Source organism: Cetorhinus maximus, chromosome 6 (assembly GCF_964194155.1).
Source record: "Cetorhinus maximus chromosome 6, sCetMax3.hap1.1, whole genome shotgun sequence".
Taxonomy (NCBI): Eukaryota; Metazoa; Chordata; class Chondrichthyes; order Lamniformes; family Cetorhinidae; genus Cetorhinus; species Cetorhinus maximus.
The window spans coordinates 76,868,327-76,889,884 of record NC_135884.1 but is presented as its reverse complement, the minus strand read 5'-3'; the positions used below and the strand labels follow the sequence as shown (position 1 = coordinate 76,889,884).

At 44.6% G+C, this 21,558-nt stretch overlaps 1 protein-coding gene across 3 annotated transcripts in view; it reads right to left on the bottom strand.

The window, feature by feature from the left end:
• Positions 1-21,558, bottom strand: part of nckipsd (NCK interacting protein with SH3 domain) — a 179,350-nt gene that overhangs the window by 31,493 nt on the left and 126,299 nt on the right. For all 3 annotated transcript variants that reach the window (XM_078543876.1, XM_078543877.1, XM_078543879.1), the window contains exons 5-7: positions 18,626-19,173; positions 10,658-10,828; positions 8,393-8,479 (exon numbers count right to left, since the gene is read on the bottom strand). In XM_078543876.1, coding sequence (XP_078400002.1) covers positions 8,393-8,479; positions 10,658-10,828; positions 18,626-19,173 — 806 coding nt within the window. The remainder of the gene's footprint in view (positions 1-8,392; positions 8,480-10,657; positions 10,829-18,625; positions 19,174-21,558) is intronic.

The following is a 21,558-nucleotide window of genomic DNA, read 5'->3' as shown; positions in this document are numbered from 1 at the left end:
CAAACCTCCACCCCCCGCAATCCCACCCCCCACCACAAACCCGGCCCCCTGAAAACCCACACCTCCCATCGCCCCCCCCACCATCCCATCCCCCCACACACCCGCACCTCCTCAAACCTGCACCCCCGGAAAAACGCGCACACCCAGCACGCCCGCACCCCCAGCACACCCGCACCCCCAGTTCACACGCACCCCCAGCACACACGCACCCCCAGCACACACGCACCCCCAGCACACACGCACCCCCAGCACACACGCACCCCCAGCACACCCGCACCCCCAGCTCACCCGCACCCCCAGCACACACGCACCCCCAGCTCACCCGCACCCCCAGCTCACCCGCACCCCCAGCACACCCGCACCCCCAGCACACCCGCACCCCCAGCTCACCCGCACCCCCAGCTCACCCGCACCCCCAGCTCACCCGCACCCCCAGCTCACCCGCACCCCCAGCTCACCCGCACCCCCAGCTCACCCGCACCCCCAGCTCACCCGCACCCCCAGCACCCACGCACCCACGCACCCCCAGCACACACGCACCCCCAGCACACACGCACCCCCAGCACACACGCACCCCCAGCACACACGCACCCCCAGCAAACCCGCACCCCCAGCAAACCCGCACCCCCAGCTCACCCGCACCCCCAGCTCACCCGCACCCCCAGCTCACCCGCACCCCCAGCTCACCCGCACCCCCAGCACCCACGCACCCCCAGCACCCACGCACCCCCAGCACCCATGCACCCCCAGCACACCCGCACCCCCAGCACACCCGCACCCCCAGCAAACCCGCACCCCCAGCAAACCCACATCCCACAGCAAACCCGCATCCCACAGCAAACCCGCATCCCACAGCAAACCCGCATCCCACAGCAAACCCGCATCCCACAGCAAACCCGCATCCCACAGCAAACCCGCATCCCACAGCAAACCCGCATCCCACAGCAAACCCGCATCCCACAGCAAACTCGCACCCCACAGCAAGCCCGCACCCCACAGCAAGCCCGCATCCCACAGCAAGCCCGCACCCCCAGCAAGCCCGCACCCCCAGCTCACCCGCACCCCCAGCTCACCCGCATCCCACAGCAAACCCGCATCCCACAGCAAGCCCGCACCCCCAGCTCACCCGCACCCCCAGCTCACCCGCACCCCCAGCTCACCCGCACCCCCAGCTCACCCGCACCCCCAGCACACACGCACCCCCAGCACCCACGCACCCCCAGCACACACGCACCCCCAGCAAACCCGCACCCCCAGCAAACCCGCATCCCACAGCAAACCCGCATCCCACAGCAAACCCGCATCCCACAGCAAACCCGCACCCCACAGCAAACCCGCACCCCACAGCAAACCCGCACCCCACAGCAAACCCGCACCCCACAGCAAACCCGCACCCCACAGCAAGCTCGAACCCCACAGCAAACCCGCACCCCCCACAAATCCATCCCCCATCACCGCCCCACAAACCCCCATCTTGTGTGTGAGGAAATGTTTCCGAATTTCTCTCTTGAATATCCTGGCTCTGATTTTAATGGTGGACCATAACTTCCTTGGAGTGGCAATCAGTGTCGGATTGCTGCTCCATGCCCAATTACTTACTCTAAATTTCTTACGTGCCAGTCTCGCCCAACCTTCCAACTCAGGCCGGGTGAGATCTAGGCAACACAGCTGCCATCGAGGCCCAGCATCGCGGTCCCACAGAGTCGGAATGAAGAAGGACATCCCCCTTTTTTACCGCACTAGCTGTAAACCAGGTCCCATTGAAATTGACAGGCCGGGGAGACAGTAAGTGACTAAGGTAGGTGGATAGGATTTGGGGGGTATGATTGGACATCAGGAGGGATGTGGGGGGGCAATGGCATCGGAGGGGAATGGGGGTGGGTTGGACATCGGGGGTGTGGTGCCAGAGGTCGGTCTGGTCAGATCAGGTAGTGGGATCAGTAGGTCCTGAGGGATGGGGGGTGATGAGGTGGGTGTCCAGTAGGGGGAAGGGGAGGGCTGTGTGGGCGGTCGGGGGTAAGGGTAGAGAATCGAGTCGGGTTGGGCTGAGTTGGGTGGGTGGGGAATACAGTGTAGAGGTTCGTCAGGTGGTGGGGGAAGACCCCTGGCAGGGGATGGTGGTTGGGGGGGGGGGGGGGGGGGGGTCCCCGGGTCCCCTAGGGGTGTGGAGGGAGTCTTATTTGGGGGGGGGGGGGGGGGAGTCAGTCTGTGTCTTTACAACAGTTACCCAGAAGTTAGAAGAGGTTTTAATTCTTCTAACTTTTCTGAGTAACTATCTGTCTAACACAGCTGGAACCATCCAAAGTTTGCAATTTGAATCGCATTTTCAGATGGTTCCCAGAGCAAAACAATTGTCCAGAAAAAGTTTGTACTTCTGGGCAATTCCGAGAGGGATTCCCCAGCACATCTTTGGGGTACTCCCCAAATCCGACGCTGGGGAGCTCGAAATTATGGCCCGTTATGTCCCCTTATCTTAGACTCCCAGTCAATTCTTAAAAGACAAAACTGAAGGTTCTCTATCTGAATGCATGTAGCATTCATAACAAAGTAAATGAATTGATGACCCACATTGAAGTAAATAAATATGATCTGATAACAATTACTGAGACATGGCTGCAGGACGACAAAGGTTGGGTCCTTAATATTGAGGGGTAAATGACATTCAAGAAAAATAGGAAGCTAGGTAAAGGTGAAGAGGTAGCACTGTTAATCAAAGATGGCATTGGTGCAATAGTTAGAGATGGCTTTGGTTCAGGAGATCAGGATGTAGAATCACTTTGGGTGGAGATGAGGAATAGTAGGGGAAAATGTCATTAGTGGGAATGGTGTACAGGCCCCCTAACAGTAGCCACAGTATAGGACAAAGTACTCAAGAGAAAAAGTTGGGTGCTTGTGATAAAGGGATGGCAATAGTCATGGGTGATTTTAATCTACACATAAACTGGAAAAATCAGATTGGCAGTAGCAGCCTGGATGAGGAGTTCTTAGAATGCTTTCGAGCTAGTTTCTTAGAGCAACACATTCTGGAACCAACCAGAGAGCAGGTTATATTAGACTTGTTTGTGTAATGTGACAGGATTAATTAATGATCTCAGAGTAAAGGCAGTGACCACAATATTATTGAATTTTACATCCAGTTTGAAAGGGAGAAGAGTGGGTCTAAGACTAGTATCTTAAATTTCAATAAGGGCAACTATGTGGGCATGAAAGTTGAGCTAGCTAAAGTGAACTGGGAAACTAGGCTAGAGGATAGATCAATAGAGAAGCAGTGGCAGACATTTAAGGGGATATTTCAGAGAATTCAGAATAAGTAGATTCCTACTATAAAGAAAAGTCCTAAGGGGAGGACCCACCAATGGGGTTAACTAAGGATATTAAGGAAAGCATCAAACTTAAGGAAAAAGCATACAACTCCGCAAAGATGAGTAGCTGGACAAATGATTGGACAGAATATAAAGAACAGCAGAGAATGACTAAAAGGTGAATCAGGAGAAAGAAATTAGAGTATGAGAGGAAGCTAGCCAGAAATGTAAAAATGGATAGCAAGAGTTTCGACAGGTATTTAAAAAGGAAAAGAGTACGTGAGTGTTGATCCTCTAGAGAGTGACAGTGAGGAGTTAATAGTAGATAATAAGGAAATGGCAGAAGAAATGAACAAATACTTTGCTTCTGTGTTCACTATAGAGGATGCAAAAAAAATTCCAGTAATAACTGTAAATCAGGAGGTGAAAAGGAGGGAGGAACTTGGTGAAACTGAAATCACTAGGGATATGGTACTGAGCAAATTGATGGAGCTGTGAGCTGGCAAGTCTCCGGGTCCCGATGGATTACATCCTAGGGCCTTAAAAGAGGTGGTTAATGAGGTAGTCGATGTACTAGTGTTAATTTTCCAAAATTCGCTAGATTCTGGAAAGGTTCCATCAGACTGGAAAGTAGCAAATATAACCCCTATATTCAAGAAGGAAGGGAGGCAGAATACAAGAAACTATAGGCCAGTTAGCTTGACGTCTGTCATGGGGAAGGTGTTAGAATTGATCATTAAGGAGGTTATAACTGGGCACTTAGAAGAGCTCATGGCAATTGGGCAGAGTCAGCATAGTTTTGTGAAAGGAAAATCATGTTTAACCAATTTATTGGTGTTTTTTTTGAAGGAGTAACACGCACAGTGGATAAAGGGGAGCCTGTAGAAGTACTCTACTTGGATTTCCAGAAGGCATTTGATAAGGTGCCACGTCAAAGGTTATTAACGAAAATAAAAGCGCATGGTGTAGGGGGTAACATATTAGCCTGGATAGAAGATTGGCTGGCTGACTGGCAGAAAGCAGAGAGTATGCATAAATAGGTCTTTTTCTGATTGGCAGGATGTGACGAGTGGAGTCCTGCAGGGGTCTGTACTGGGGCCTCAACTTTTTACAATTTACATCAATGACTTAGATGAGGGGAGTGAAGACATGGTAGCTAAATTTGCACAAAGATAGGTAGGAAAGTATGTTGTGAAGAGGACATGAGGAGGTTGCAGATGGATATAGATAGGTTGAGTGAGTGGGCAAAGATCTGACAAATGGAGTTTGATGTGGGAAAATGTGAAGTTGTTCACTTTGGCAGGAAGTACAAAAAAGCAGAGTATTACTTAAATGGAGAACGGCTGCATAATTCTAAGGTGCAGAGGGATCTAGGTGTTCTAGTACATGAGTCACAAAAAGTTAGTATGCAGGTACAGCAAGTAATTAAGAAGGCTAATGGAACACTATCCTTTATTATGACAGAGACTGAACATAAAAGTAAGGATGTTATGCTTCAGTTATACAGGGTATTGGTGAGACCGCACCTCAAGTATTGTGTGCAGTTTTGGTCCCCTTATTTAAGGAAGGATGTAAATGCATTGGAGGTGGTTCAAAGGAGGTTCACTAGATTGATACCTGGAATGAGTGGGTTGTCTTATGAAGAAAGGTTGGACAGACTAGGCTTGTTTCCATTGGGGTTTAGAAGAGTGAGTTGATTTAAATATACAAGATCCTGAATGGTCTTGACAAGGTGGACATTGAAAGGATGTTTCCTCTTGTGGGTGAGTCCAGAACTAGGGGGCACTGCTTTTAAATTAGGGGTCGCCCTTTTAGGACAGAGATGAGGAGAAATTTTTTCTGAGGGTTGTGCGACTTTGGAACTTGCTGCCTCAGAAGGTGGTGGAGGCGGGGGTCATTGAATATTTCTAAGGCAGAGGTAGGTTGATTCCCTTGCCTAACAAGAATCTAAGGTTATCGGGGGTAGATGGGAATTTGGAAATCGAAACACAAGATGATCAGCCATGATCTTATTGAATGGTGGAGCAGGCTGAGGAGCTAAATGGTCTACTCCTGTTCCTATTTCTTATGTTATGCTCTTATAATCTCTCTTCATAATGTAACTCTTGGAGCCATGGTAACATTCAGGAGAATCTACACTACACTCTTTCCAAAGTTAACAGATCCTTCCTAAGGTGCAGCACATAGAACTGCACACAATACTCCAGAGCTAACCAGAGCTTTGCATAACTGTAGCAAAACTCCTGCCCCAATATATTCCAGCCCTCTAGTTGTGAAGATGAATCTTTTTAATTATTATTTGCACCAGAACACTACATTTCAGTGATCTGTGTACATGGACATATAAATACTTTGGACCATCATTGTTCCTGACTTTTCAACAGTAAATAAAACTCAGATCTATCCTTTCTTTGTGCAAATGGATGACCTTGCACTGAACCTATGTTGAAATCTATGTGCTTCCGTTTTGTCCACTAAATTAAATGATCAATGTCTCTTTGTAATTTGTATGATCCAGTCCACACTATCTTCATATACCAGCAAACTGTGCATCATTGGCACAAGTCATTAATAAGTAGTTGAGGCCTTAGCACAGATACTTGAGACACCATGAGTTACCTCCCTCCAATCTGAGCACACACACACATTTTCCGTATCCTCCTTTCTACGTTTAACTCAAGACTTATTAAGCAGGTCAATAATTTGCCTTCAAGATGATCAGAGTGATTTTACCTTCCCCAGTTTCCCCATGGCAAAAACAACATCAAAGGAATTTCACAAAGGGCCGTGAACACCATCCTTCACAGGGATGGGTTTCTATAGGTATTCATGGAAAGTAAATTAAACACTTTCAGCTGATGGATTCATTTTTATCCCCTCTCAAGCACTTAACAGTTATTTATCATAAGCACTCCTTGGCTAAGATAAGTATCACCATATAAAGGAACCACTGTCAGGAAATATGTCACTTTGTACAGTTATTTGAAAAGAGTTAGATTGTAGAGATTGGTTGAATTTAATTCAAAAGAATTTCACTTGTGAATCAGAGGCATAAAAGATTTAGTTTTGATGCTAAATACAGAATAATCAGAATGTTCAGTGAGTGTGAACAGTTGGAAATGATAAGCAAAGTAGGTGGGGAAAAGATGATGAAAGGATATCAAGGAGATATTTTACAGGAATTCAGAGAAGCTTCAGAATTCCTGCAGTCAGTATCATGTTTATGTTAGAGTTATGTTCTTGATAAAGGTAAGACAGGAGTTACCAAGAGGCACTGAGAGCAGAAAAGAGGGCTACAACATCAGAGTGATCACACTAGTTTAATTATTCCAGAGGGAGGTGACACAGCCAACTTCACTGCACCAAGTCAGAAAGACATATTTCTGTAAAAACTATGAAAATTACCAGAAGCTAGCTAAATTAACTAAATTAAACTCATAATATATCCCAAAGACTCATTATTCAAGACTATTAACTAACCTTGTTGGCTTAATGTCAATCTTGGTCACTGAGTATACACCTCTGCTAATGCCCTAATGATACTAGGATTACCTTTGCAACTTCAGGTGTTCACAATATCAGTTAATAATATCTATCCCAGTATTTGAATTTACTTATCATTTAACATCATCCTTAATATGCCATTGAAGAAGTTAGTTCATAATTTTATGGTCTAACTTCCTCTTTGTTGTCTTTGGCAAGAGGATGTTAGCACTCAGTAGCCTAAGTGTATAGTAATAGGGTGTTGGTAGGTTAAATGACAACACAATCCAGGCAATTTAAATAAGGCAGTTCAGGTAAATAAAATGTAGGTATCTAGTAGTTCTCTAGACAGGGGGTAGTGAATTTCAACTTCTTCAGTGAGAAGCTAAGGATTCCTTTGGTATTCTGCAATCATTTCATACAAGGTCTATTGCTGGTACTCACCTGAACCAAAGTAGTGCTAATGTCTTTATTGGGGTGACTAATTGGATGGTGGCAGAGGAGGGACGACAAAGGTGGGTCACAAATAGGATCATTGTTGAGCACGGAGATTCTTCCCTGCCTGCTCTTTCTCCTGACTTCCACGCACACCTCTTTAGCCCTCTTTGTCTGCCCATCTTACCTCCACTCCTCCTCCTCTTACTTTGTTGAATTATCTCTCTTCTCTCTAACTCTGCTTCATCATAAAAATGCCCTAATATGCACATCAAACAAATAATTAGGACTGAGGCGGCAAATGTAATTTTGGGATTGACAGAGAGGAATTGAGATAAAATGAGATGGAATTGATTATGAAAGCAACAAAGTGGTGATTGGTGAAAATGAGATATGATGGAAAACAACAGTAGCTATGGCTATATTCTCTCAAACTGAAAGCCTGAGCTAAGGTTTGATGGAGACAGACAAAAATAATAAAAGCAAGTTTAACACAGATTCAGAAAATCAAAGCCATAAATTTTATAATAAACATCAGGCCAGGAAAGAGGAGACACTGCATTTTGAAAACATGGAAAACAATTGGTGAATGATGCAAAATCAGAGTACTCAAAAAGATACTCAGCAATTTCTGCAGCAGGAACTTTATAGGGTGAGACACGAATCAGGGCAACAGGATTAGTGAGGAGGAGAAATCAAGGGAATGGGGTGAATGAGCGGAATAGATCAGGAAAAAATGGGATTACTCTGGGGGCAAGGTCAAGGAAATGGGATAGATGAAGGAGCATTGAGGGATACGGGATTAATGAAGGATAAAGCGGAGAAATGGGATTCGTGAGTGGGAGATAACAGGGAAATGGGATTGTATGAAATTAGGTCTCGAGAGGGACCTTAATGTTAAACATCAGACTTTTTGTCCACTTTTCCCCACACAGCAAGTTCCTAAACTCTGTTGCACCGGGACCATCTGGAACTTCTTCACCAATAATACTGCAATGGCAGTACAAGCATTAGTGTTTATTCTTGGTTAAGTTTTGAGTGAAAGTGAGAAATCAGAAAAAATTTTAACAAAGTAAGTCCAAAAGATAAAACTGGAAATTGTAGTGATATCCCCCTGTGGCACACAATGCACATTCTTCATACTCTTCACGCTCAGTATTCAGTATTCTTACCATTTGATAGTAAGCAATAAGTGAAAGAATTGGTTCAAAACGGTTCTTCTTGGTCATCTTCTTACAAACTTCTGGATCTGCATCAGTCTGAGGAAGTAAAAGAAGCAGTGAGAGCAGTTGGTGATGTAAAGAGTCTCTCTCTAGGATCTGACACATCCCTCTATTGATTGGAACACACAGTTGTCTTGCTTCTGAAACTAGCTGGTTTATTTATCAGGAATAAATAAGTGCTGAGGCATGACTGAATAAGGCAAAAACAGGCTGCTGGAACTGAGAAATAAGCAAGTAGCAATGCCTTAGAGGAGATCAAGTACAGATCTACTGTGTTGTGTGTGGGTTCCAGAGGAACACCCCCACCCACGAGGGACGATGGTAGCCTCCCTCTGCTTCTGTTACTTGCTTCACATCCAATCTGCAAATGTAACCACTGAGGCTCTGATCCCACGCTCGGTCAAATTTGGAGAGCCACTGGCTCCCTAGTGAGTTTGTTGTTTTGTGAATGTCACCAGCTGGCATCACACATGAACATTTCATCAGTGTCATTAGCGCTGTGTTTCCTCACTCTTATTGAATAGATAAAGAAATCCCCAGCAGCAGTGAAACAGCTGGGAGATTACATAGGAACAGAGTGATTGCTTTTCAGCCACTTCAGTTCTACCCATTCTATTTGACTACAGATGATCTGCACCTCCACATTATTTGTCACTTTTGCTCCAGATCTTTTGACATCCCTGACTAACAAAAATGTATCAATCTCAGTCTTGAAAATTTCAACTGGCCTCCAGCATTCAACACCTTTTTGGGAAAAATTCCAGATTTTTACTACCCTTTGTGCACACATCTGCTTTCTGATTTTGCTCCAGGAGGGTGCGTAGCTCTCAGTTTAAGATTGTGTCCTTTAGAGCTGAATTCCTGCATCAGAGAAAACAGTTTCTCTGTAACTATTTTATTAAATCTTTTTTCACATTTTGATGACCTTGATTAGGTCAACCTCCAACCTTCTAAACTGAAGGGATACAAGTAAGCTGCCCTCATGATTTAACCCCAGCTATTATTGTATTGAATCTGAAACTGTGTGCCCTTCAAGGCCAGTGTACCCCCTGAAATGTGCTGCCCAAAACTCAACATAGTATTCCAGATGGGGGTCCGAGCAAATCAACCAAAGCATCACTTCCTCACTTTGGCATTCCAACCTCTAATACACATTTGGATTAAACTGTGCACTAGCTTTTTAAATGTTTATGTACGTGGACACCAACATTCCATTGCTTCTCCACAGTTTCTTGTCTCTGCCATTAAAAAAGAACAAATTGGAATGTTTTCTAAGTCCAAAGTGAATAATCTCACACTTCCCCACATTGAACTCCATCTGCCCTAGCTTTGTCAACTCATTTAGTCCATGTCCCTTCTAACTTCCTGCTCTCAAGTACACAATTCAATAAGCCTCTATGTTATCATCTGTAAACTTGGATATACAGCTCTCTGTCCCTTCATCCCTCACTAATATGCGATAAATAGATGAGGTCCCAGTTTAAGTTCCTTCTAAGCTGCACAATAACATGAGTGTTCCTAGGCAAGCTGTGCACAAATTGGTCCCTTGAAGTTAGTATATGCGCAGGGCTACACAAAAAAATTGAAAGGGCTCCCGCACTTAAATAAATCGCCCACGCACTACAAATAAACTTGTAGGGTACTTTGCTCCCAGTACACTCATACCTGCTATACAATACAAGAGGGTGAAGGGTCACATCAGTGACCTATGACATTAAATCAGCATGAGAACACAAGAATTAAAAGGAGTAGGCCATTCAGCCCCTCGAGCTTGCTCTGCCATTCAATATGATCATGGCTGATATAATTGTCGCTTTAATGCCACTCACCTTCCTGTCCCCTATAACTCTCAACTCCCTTGTTCATCAGAAATCTGTCTAATTCAGCCTTGAGTATATTCAATGACCCAGCTTCCACTGCTCGCTGGGTGAGAGAATACCAAAGATTAACCACCCCCACCTCCACCCCACTCCCCAAGAGAAGAAAATTCTCAGTTCCACCTTAAATGGGAGACCCCTTATTCCAAGCCGAATCAGGAGGGGAACATTCCCAGCAAAGGGGTGTAGTGGGCCAGGGTATGTCTGGGCTGCATGGTTCACAAGATGAGGAAAGGTCATTTCCTCAGCTATCCCTGCCACAACATTCAGAAAGGATTTAACAGTGAACCCACTGTAAAAGGTTTGTAATCTGCAGCATTTCTTATTTGGTACTCACCAGAATACCCAGCAGTTCCTCTAAGTAGCAGGAAATAATGCTCTCATCCTCATGCAATGCCCAGCTCCTCTGCTGAGAGTCATTTTTATGTCTTGCCAGATCAGTGAAGATTACCTCCAGTCTCTGTTCATCCTGACACACCTGCCCCCTGGGTAAGGCTGAACTGAGATCCTGTGAAAAAGGAACATTGCTGATGGCCATTTATATTCAGGTTCATTATTCAGGGGGTTGCATGGAGAGGTGACTGCTCAGCAGCAGAAGATGTCGTGACACTTACTGTGGGTAGACATCAGGTGAGCAGTTTAGAATTCAGCAAAGGAGGACCAAGGGATTGATTAAGAAGGGGGAAATAGAGTATGAGAGTAAGCTTGCAGGGAACATAAAAACTGACTGTAAAGTTTCTATAGGTACGTGAAGAGAAAAAGATTGGTGAAGACAAATGTAGGTCCCTTACAGTCAGAAACAGGGGAATTTATAATGGGGAACAAAGAAATGGCTGACCAACTAAATACATACTTTGGTTCTGTCTTCACAAAGGAGGACACAAGTAACATACCAGAAATGTTGGGGAACATAGGGTTTAGTTATGGGGGCGAACTGAAAGAAATCAGTATTAGTAGGGAAATGGTGTTGGGGTAATTGATGGGATTGAAGGCCGATAAATCCACAGGGCCTGATAATCTACATCCCAGAGTACTTAAGGAAGTGGCCCTAGAAATAGTGGATGCATTGGTGGTCATCTTCTGAGATTCTATAGACTCTGGAACAGTTCCTACAGATTGGAGGGTAGCTAATGTAACCCCACTATTTAAAAAGGGAGGTAGAGAGAAAATAGGGAATTATAGATCAGTCAGCCTGACGTCAGTAGTGGGGAAAATTCTAGAGTCCATTATAAAAGATTTAATGGTTGAGCACTTGGAAAACAGTGGCAGAATCGGACAGAGTCAGCATGGATTTAGGAAAGGGAAATCATGCTTGACAAATCTACTGGAATTTTTCGAGGATGTAACTAGTAGAGTTGATGAAGGGGAGCCAGTGGACGTGGTTTATTTGGGCTTTCAGAAGGCTTTCGACAAAGTCCCACATAAGAGATTAGCGTGTAAAATTAAAGCACGTGGGATTGGGGGTAGTGTATTGAGATGGATAGAAAACTGGTTGGCAGACAGGAAACAAAGAGTAGGAATAAACAGGTCTTTTTCCGAATGGCAGGCAGTGACTAGTGGGATACCGCAGGGATCGGTGCTGGGACCCCAGCTATTCACAATATATATTAATGATTTAGATGAGGGAGCTAAATGTGATATCTCCAAATTTGCAGATGACACAAAGCTGGGTGGGAGGGTGAGCTGTGAGGAGGATGCAGAGATGTTTCAGTGTGATTTGGACAAGCTGAGTGAGTGGGCAAATGCATGGCAGATGCAGTATAATGTGGATAAATGTGAGGTTATCCACTTTGGTAGCAAAAACAGGAAGGCAGATTATCTGAATGGCTAGAAATTGAGAGAGGGGAATATACTACGAGACCTGGTGTCCTCGTACACCAGTCGCTGAAGGTAAGCATGCAGGTGCAGCAGGCGGTAAAGAAGGCAAATGGTATGTTGGCCATCATAGCGAGAGGATTCGAGTACAGGAACAGGGATGTCTTGCTGCAATTGTACAGGGCCTTGGTGAGACCACACCAGGAATAGTGTGTGCAGTTTTGGTCCCCTTATCCGAGGAAGGATGTTCTTGATATAGAGGGAGTGCAACGTAGGTTTACCGGATGTTTATCATTCCTGGGATGGCGGGACTGACATATGAGGAGAGATTGAGTTGGTTCGGATTATATTCGCTGGAATTCAGAAGAATGAGGGGGGATCTCGTAGAAACCTATAAAATTCTAACAGGACTAGACAGGGTAGATGCAGGAAGGATGTTCCTGATGGTGGGGGAGCCCATAACCAGGGGTCACAGTCTGAGGATATGGGGTAGACCATTTAGGACTGAGATGAGGAGAAATTTCTTCATCCAGAGAGTGGTGAGCCTGTGGAATTCGTTACCACAGAAAGTAGTTGAGGCCAAAACAGTGTATGTTTTCAAGAAGGAGTTAGATATAGCTCTTGGGATGAAAGGGATCAAAGGATATGGGGAGAAAGCGGGAGCAGGCTATTGAGTTGAATGATCAGCCATGATGATAATGAATGGCGGAGCAGGCTCGAAGGGCCGAATGGCTTACTCCTCCTATTTTCTATGTACGTTTCTATGTATGAGCGCAGCTGTGCCCTCAAATATCCTGCTAACATTCACCAGGACATTTGGACAGGCACTGGAGGTGTGCCAAAAACTGCCGGATAGCCCAAAAACACTGTGGTGGGTGGGTGCTGGTGGAGGCACGGTTGGCAGGTAGATAGCTTGCAAATCTACATCAGAGAGCTCATCGACAAGGACACCCCTTATAGCAAGGACTTAACAGCCTGAGCACCCCTCACAGCAACAACTCATCAACAAAAGCATCCTCTCACAGTGTGTGTGTTTGAGATAGTGCAGATCACTATAGGAGGCAGCCACAGGTTTTCATTTGTGCCACAGCAAAGATGGAAAGGTTCATTCAGCAGGGTGCAGTCAGACAGAGCAAACTGGTCCTCCAGAGGCCATTCAACCATATGCCAATTGGCATATCATCAAGCAGATTAGAGAATTAAATGCATGTGGAAGGTCAGCCATAATCTTAGTGAATGGCGGAGTGGCTTAAAGGGCTGAATGACCTACTCTTGCTCCTATTTGTTATGTTATGTTCAAAGAGTGCTGTGCAAAGAAGGGTTTTGATTAATGAGGCACTGGCACCAGTGCTCGGGAAAGAGGGAGCTGTTCAGCTAGGACGGGCTCCACGTTGAACAGGCTGAGATCTGTGTCCATGGTGAATCATATAACTAGGATTGGGGATAGGGCCAAGTTGTGGGGGTCGGGTTGTGGGGGGCAGTAAGAGGAGGGGCCTGTGAAAGGAAATTTAGAAATCTAAAAAGGAAAGTCGAGACAATAGAACAGTGTAGTAATTTGGTTAAAGATGAGCAGAGTGGGGCAGACAGTTTAACATTAATAGAGCACCAGCGAGTAAGGCCCATGCAAATAGCTGTGGTAAAAATTAAAATTAAAGGCTCTTTATCAGAATGCACCATGCATTCACAGTAAGTTAAATAAATAAGTGGCACAGAAGAGATAATTGGCGGATCAAATCACCATAACAGAGACCTGGCTAAAAGGTGACCAAGGCTGGGAAATACATATTCCAGGATGCCCAACATGCCAAAAAGAGAGAATGGCAAACAAGGTGGGGTAGCCCTGATAATAAAGAACGGCATAAGGACAGTAGTTAGAAAGGATCTTGGCTCAGACGATCAGGAAGTAGAGTTAGGATGGGTGGAAATTAGAAATATCAAGAGTCAGAAAACACTGGTGGGAGTAGTTTATAGGTCTCCTAACAGTAGTTATACCATTGGACAGAACGCTAAGTAAGAACTTATTGAAGCTTGTAATGAAGGCAATGTGATAATTGTGGGGGATGTTAATCTTCATATAGACTAGGTCAATCAAATTAGCAAAGGTGGTTTGGGAGGTGAGTTTGTAGAATGCTTTTCTCACAGTTTCCTGGATGTTCTGAGGAACAAAGGGACCTTGGCGTGTGTGTCCATAGATCTCTGAAGGCAAAGGGGCATGTTAGTGGGGTGGTGAAAAAGGCATATGGGACACTTGCCTTTATCAATTGAGGCATAGATTACAAAAGTAGGGAGGTCATGTTGGAGTTGTATAGAACCTTGGTGAGGCCACAGCTGGAGTACTGTGTGCAGTTCTGGTCGCCATATTATAGGAAGGATGTGATTGCACTGGAGGGGGTGCAGAGGAGATTCACCAGGATGTTGCCTGGGATGAAACATTTAAGTTATGAAGAGAGGTTGGATAGATTTGGGTTGTTTTTGTTGGAGCAGAGAAGACTGAGGGGCGATCTGATCGAGGTGTACAAGATTATGAGGGGCATGGACAGGGTGGATAGGGAGCAGCTGTTCCCCTTAGTTGAAGGGTCAGTCACAAGGGGGCATAAGTTCAAGGTGAGGGGCAGGAGGTTTAGTGGGGGATGTGAGGAAAAACCTTTTTACCCAGAGGGTGGTGGCGGTCTGGAATGCACTGCCTGGGAAGGTGGTGGAGGCGGGTTGCCTCGCATCCTTTAACAAGTACCTGGATGAGCACTTGGCACGTCTTAACATTCAAGGCTATGGGCCAAGTGCTGGTAAATGGGATTAGGTAGGTAGGTCAGGTGTTTCTCACGTGTCGATGCAGACTCGATGGACCGAAGGGCCTCTTCTGCACTGTGAGATTCTGTGATTCTGTGAAAACATTCTGGAACCAACTAAGGATAAAGCTATTTCAGACCCAACATTGTACAACAAAAGAGGGTTAAATTCGTAATCTCATATTAAAAAATCCAATGGAAAAAAGTGATCATAATACAATTGAATTTCATATTAAGTTTAAAAGTGACATAATCTAGTCCCCAACAAGAATCTTAACCTTAAACAAAAGTCTGAGGAGAGGGCTGGCTCAGGTTAAGGGCTGGTTCAGTAAATAAAGTAAAATATATGGCAGTAAATAAACAGTGGGAAACATTTAAAGAAGCAATTTAAAATGTTCAACAAAAATACATTTAATTAAAAGACAAAAACTCAGCAGGAAAGATTCATTCGTGGCTTACTAACAGTTAAGGATGGTATTCGATTAAAAATAATGTGGTAAAGAACCATTGTAAGCCTGAGGATTGGGAGTGGTTGAGAAACCAGTTAAGTGCCAGAAAAGCATTGATACAAAAGAAAAAATAGAGCATAAATCAGCCAGAAATATAAAAACAGATTGTAAGAACTTTTACAAGTATATAAAAAAGGAGGGTAGCTAACATTGGTCCCATAAAGGAAGAGACAGGATAAATATTATGGGGAATGATGAAATGGCAGTGGCAGTGAACAAATATTGTGTGTTTGTTTTCACAGGATAAGGTTACCAGAAATAAAGGGTAAAAACAAAAAGCTAAAAGCTACTGCGGATGCTGGAAATCCAAAACAAAACAAAAATACAACAGAAATAAAGGGTAGCCAAGGGGCTAAGAGTGAGGAACTTAAGGTGATTAATATCAAGCACTGGAGAACCCTAAGGGACTAAATTGCGACAAATCCCCAGGAGGTGATGGCCAACATGTTTCGGTTCTAAAAGGGATAACTACAGATAGTGGATGTATTGCTTATTATTTTCCAAAATTCCCTAGATTCTGGAATGGTCCCAGTGGATTGGAAGTTAGCAAACACTATTTCTCTTTCATAAAACCAGATTGACTTTGTCTGATCAAACTGTGGGCTTCTAAGTACATTGTTAAGACATCCTTAATTATAGCATTTTCCTGACAACTGATGTCAGGCTAACTGGCCCTGTTTCCTCTCTCTCCTTTCTTGAATAGCAGTGTTATTTTTTTCATTTACGGGATTTGAGCGTCTCTGGCTAGGCCAGCAGGTGGCTCTCATCTTCCAAGCCCACGACCACTACCATCTAGAAGGATAAGGACAGCAGACAAATGGGAACACCACTTCCTGGAAGTTCCCCTCCAAGCCACTCACCATCCTGACTTGGAAATATATCGCCGTTCCTTCACTGTCGCTGGATCAAAATCCTGGCACTCCCTTCCTAACAGCACTGTGGGTGTACCTACACCACATGGACTGCAGCTGTTCAAGAAGGCAGCTCACCGCCACCTTCTCAAGGGTAATTAGGGATGGGCAATAAATGTTGACCTAGCCAGCGAAACGCAAATCCCATAAATGAAAAATAATATAACACTGCTATTCAAGAAAGGAAACAGGGCCAGTTAGCCTGACATAGTTGTCGGGAGGAGGAAGTCTTAACAATGCACTTTGAAAATTGCAGTATGATCAGACAAAGTCAACCTGGTTTTATGAAAGGGAAATATTGTTTAACAAATTTAAGAGTTTTTCTGAGGATATAAAGTACACTTGGATTTCCAAAAGGCATTCAATAAGGTGCCACACAAAAGGTTAACACACAAGATAAAGGCTCATGGAGTTTGGGATAATACATCAACACGGATAGAGGATTGGTTAATGGTCAGAAAATGGGGCATTTTCAAGTTGGCAGGCTGTGATTAACGGAGTGTTGAAGGGATCAGTGCTGGGACCTCAGCTATTCACAATCTAAAATAATGATTCAGGCGAAGAGGCTGAGAGTAATGTTTCTTAAGTTTGCTAGCAATACAAAACTCAATAGAAATAGATGCTTTGGGGAGGAAGAAATGAGGCTGCAAAGAGATTTAGACAGATGAAGTGGCTGGGCAACAAGGAGGCAGATGGAGTATAATGTGGGGAAGTGTGAGAATTTGGTAGTAAGAATAGAAAAGTAGAATAATTTTTAAAAAAGCATTGAGAGAGAATTAGGTGTATTGTACATGAAACACAGAAAGTTAACATGCAGGTACAGCAAGCAATTATAAAAGCAAATTACATGCTGGCCTTTATTGCAAAGGGGTTGGAGTACAGGAATAAAGAAATCTTGCTGCAGTTGTACAGGGTTTTGGTGAGACCACACCTGGAATACTGTGTGCAGTTTTGGTCTCCATATTTAAGGAAGGATCTACTTGTCTTGGAGGCTGTACAGTGAAGGTTCACTAAACTGGTCCCTGGAATAAGAGAGTTGCCCTATGATGGTCAGGCTGAGCAAATTGGTTCTACATCGTCTGGAGTTTAGAAGAATGAGAGGTGATCTTATTGAAACATACAAGATTCTGAAGGGACTTTACAGGGTAGATACTGAATGACTGTTTCCCCTGGGTGGGGAATCTAGAACACGGGGGCACAGTCTCAGGATAAGGGAACGATTATTTAGGACTTAGAGGAGGAGAAATTTCTTCACTCAAAGAACATAAGAAACAGAGGTAGTAGGCCATTTGGCCCATTGAGCCAGCTCCACAATTCAATAAGATCATGGCTATCTTGTTCTAGGTTCCCCCACAAGGGGAAACGTTGTCTAATCGTCTACCCTGCCACACTCCCTCAAAATCTTATGTATGTGAAATTCTCTATGCTAGAGGGTTGTGGATGCTCCATTGTTGAATATTTAAGGTTGGAAGAGACAGATTCAGGGAATCAAGGGAAATGGAATTGAGGCCAAAGATCAGCCATGATTGCACTGAACAGTGGAGTAGGTTCATGGGACCAGATGGTGCACGCCTGCTCCTATTTCTTACGTGCCTATGTCCGAGTCAGGACCATGTGCAAAAATTCATGCCTGTCCTGTGGTATCAGTGGGATGTGGAGCCACAGAGGCAACTTGGCAGCTAATGCTATAAACAACAACCAATCCAGCTACTGACCTGTGGAGCACAGTTTCTATCTACCCCATGATAATAAGCAGGGTAGCTGGAGATTAAAGACGAAATGCTTCTGGAGGTTAGCTAGTGTTGGTGCACTGGGCTACCCTGCCTTGGATGATGTCAGTTTACTGGCTTTAAGTTCATGAACATTCGTGAACAATGTTCGACAGATGGAAATAAGAAACCAGGGTCGCTGTCCTTTGCACTGTAAGTGACTATCAGGTGAGGTCATGTTTGGGCACAGCAACAACAGCTCCTCAACAAACACTGTCCAAACACAGCCCAAGTAGGAGGGTGACATTAGCATTAGTACTTCCGCAGGAACTTAAAACCTTCAGATCATCAGAGGAATTTATTTTATTAAACAAAATCAGTAAGAAATATAAAATGCAGGTAATATTCTCAGTGAAGGTATTCCCTAAGTATTAGTATCAGTTATAACCAGTCACCTCACAGAACAGTGAAAAAGGCATATTGCAAAGAATGACACATTTTTTAAAAAAGGATTTGACTCTTTCGCTGAGACAGGAGCAGAAAACCATTACAGCAGAGGATGCCCTGTAACTTACCTTACTCTCCACCAGGGAGAGTAGGATCTGCTCCATGATATCCACTACAGCTGGGACCGAACTCTGAATGTGTCCGACCATCACACCAATCGCTACCCTCGAGAGCTCATAGCTGAGATTTGTATTTTTACGAACCAGTTCAATTAACTCGGCTCCAATGGTCTTAGGCACTGAGGCTGTGAGCTTGTCCTGCTGCATTTCAGATGGTGAACACGACACTGATGATGCAGCTTCTTTGTTCTGGCTTTGACTGAGAACACTTCCAGCATCCAAGTTGATGTTGGTGGGTGCTTGCAGCTGACAGCTGGGACTGAGGGCTTGAGCTGAAAGTGTTGGGCTTGTGTCAGCCTGGAGAGGTATGCTGGTTGGGTATCTGGGGGCAGTAAAAGTGCTTCGGATTGGGAGGGGTGGAGGGGTTTCAGAAGGACTGGAAGCTGTGGACTGCTGAGGCTCAGGTGAATTGGAAGAGCCAGTGTACAGAGTGTCCAGGGAGGCTGTACTGACAGATGAAACAGTTGATACAGTCGGTGGAGTGATTTCTACAGTCTCTGAAAAAAATTATAAGAAATGAATGAGGCATATTTCTTAGAGAAGGCTAGCTAATTATTATATAAGTTTGCACTAAAGAAAAGAATGTTGCAAATATCACAGTTCTTTAAGAGGTACTAAAGAAACTGAATAGCATAAAAATAAAGAGGAGACACTTAAAAAGATTAGCTGCATGCAAAGTAGAGAAGTCACCTGGTCCAGATGGTTACTGAGTGAAGTACGGGTGGAAAGTGCAGGCGTGTTGGTCATAACCTTCCAATCCTCCACTGGCATGGGGAGGGTGCCAGAGGACTGGAGGATTGTAAATGTTTCACCTTTCCATGTAGGGAAACTACCAGAGACAATAATCCAGTAAAAATTTAATTAACAAGTTGAAAGTCAGCCTGAATTTGTTGAAGACAAACTGTGTTTGACTAACTTGACGGAGTTGTTTGATTAAGCTATAGATTGACGAAGGCAGTACAGTAGATGTCACGTGGATGGGCTTTCAAAGGCATTTGATATAATCCCACATTATAGACTTAACAGCAAAATTGAAACCCACGGGATTAAAGGGATAGTGGCATTGTGGAAATGAAATTGGCTGAGACAGGAAGCAGAGTCAAAGGATACAGGGTTCCACAGGGGCTGCTATTAGGAACACTGCTCTTTTTGATATATATTAATGAGCTGGACTTGAGTTAACAGGACATGATTTCAAAGTGTGCAGATGACACAAAACTCTGAAATGTAATAAACCATGATGAGTTTAATAATAGACTTCAGGAAGACGTATACCAACTGGGGCAATGGCATATACATGAAAGAGTAAATTTAATACAGAGAATGTCAAGTGATACATTTTAGTAGGAAAAGCTGAACAGAGTTAACATAACCAACATGGTAGAATGTTAAAAGGGGTTCAGGAACAGATATCTGGGGATGTATATGTACAATACTTAAAAGATGGTAGGACAAGTTGAGAAGTTCGTTATTACAAACTTACTTGATTCCCTCTAGGCTGTGTGGAAGTCTGGAAAATCCTCCTGCAGGCCACACAAGTTGGCCCTTTTATATTACTGCTTGTACAAAATTGTGGAAAAACATTTAAAGGGCCCGCGCACTCAAAACAAAAATGAGTGGGAACTTTGTTCCAGACTACATTTCCACCCATATGACATGACCTTGCACAGTACAGCATACTCTCTTACCTATCCAATTGTAGCCACAGCATCTCCAGCAATGGCTTCTCCACTCACCCCTGCATTGTTACCCTGGAGCTCCCAAGGATCTAGCCTTGGTCGCCGCTTTTTAAAAATTCATTTACAGGATGTGGGCGTCACTGGCTAGGCCATCATTTATTGCCCATCCCTTATTGCCCTTGAGAAGGTGGTGGTGAGCTGCCTTCTTGAACCGTTGCAGTCCATGTGATGTAGGTACACCCACAGTGCTGTTAGGGAGTTCCAGGATTTTGACCCAGCGACAGTGAAGGAACGGCGATATATTTCCAAGTCAGATGGTGAGTGGCTTGGAGGGGAACTTCCAAGTGGTGGTGTTCCCACATATCTGCTGCCCTTGTCCTTCTAGATGGTAGTGATTGTGGGTTTGGAAGGTGCTGTCGAAGTGGCCTTGGTGAATTCCTGCTGTTCATCTTGTAGATGGTACACACTGCTGCCACTGTGCATCGGTGGTGGAGGGAACAAATGTATGTGGATGTGGTGCCAATCAAGCGGGCTGCTGTGTCCTGGAAGGTGTCAAACTTCTTAAATGTTGTTGGAGCTGCGTTCATCCAGGCAAGTGGAGAGTATTCCATAACACTCCTGAATTGTGCCTTGTAGACGGTGGACAGGCTTTGGGGAGTCAGGAGGTGAGTTGACGCAAAATTCCTAGCCTCTGACCTGCTCTTGTAGCCACTGTATTTATATGGCTAGTTCAGTTCAGTTTCTGTTCAATGGCAACTCCCAGGATGTTGATAGTGGGGGATTCAGTGATGGTAATTCCATTAAATGTCAAGGGGCAATGGTTAGATTCTCTCTTGTTAAAGATGGTCATTGCCTGGCACTTGTGTGGCGCAAGTGTAATTTGCCGCTTGTCAGCCCAAGCCTGGATATTGTCCAGGTCTTGCTGCATTTGGACACGGACTGCTTCAGTAACTGAGGAGTCGTGAATGGTGCTGAACATTATGCAATCATCAGCGAACTGACCTTATGATGGAAGGAAAGTCATTGATGAAGCAGCTGAAGATGGTTGGGCCGAGGACACTACCTTGAGAAACTCCTGCAATGATGCCCTGGAACTTGAGATGAGTGATCTCCAACAACCACAACCATCTTCCTTTGTGCTAGGTACGACTCCAGCCAGCCGAGAGTTTTCCCCCTGATTCCCATTAACTCCAGTTTTGCTAG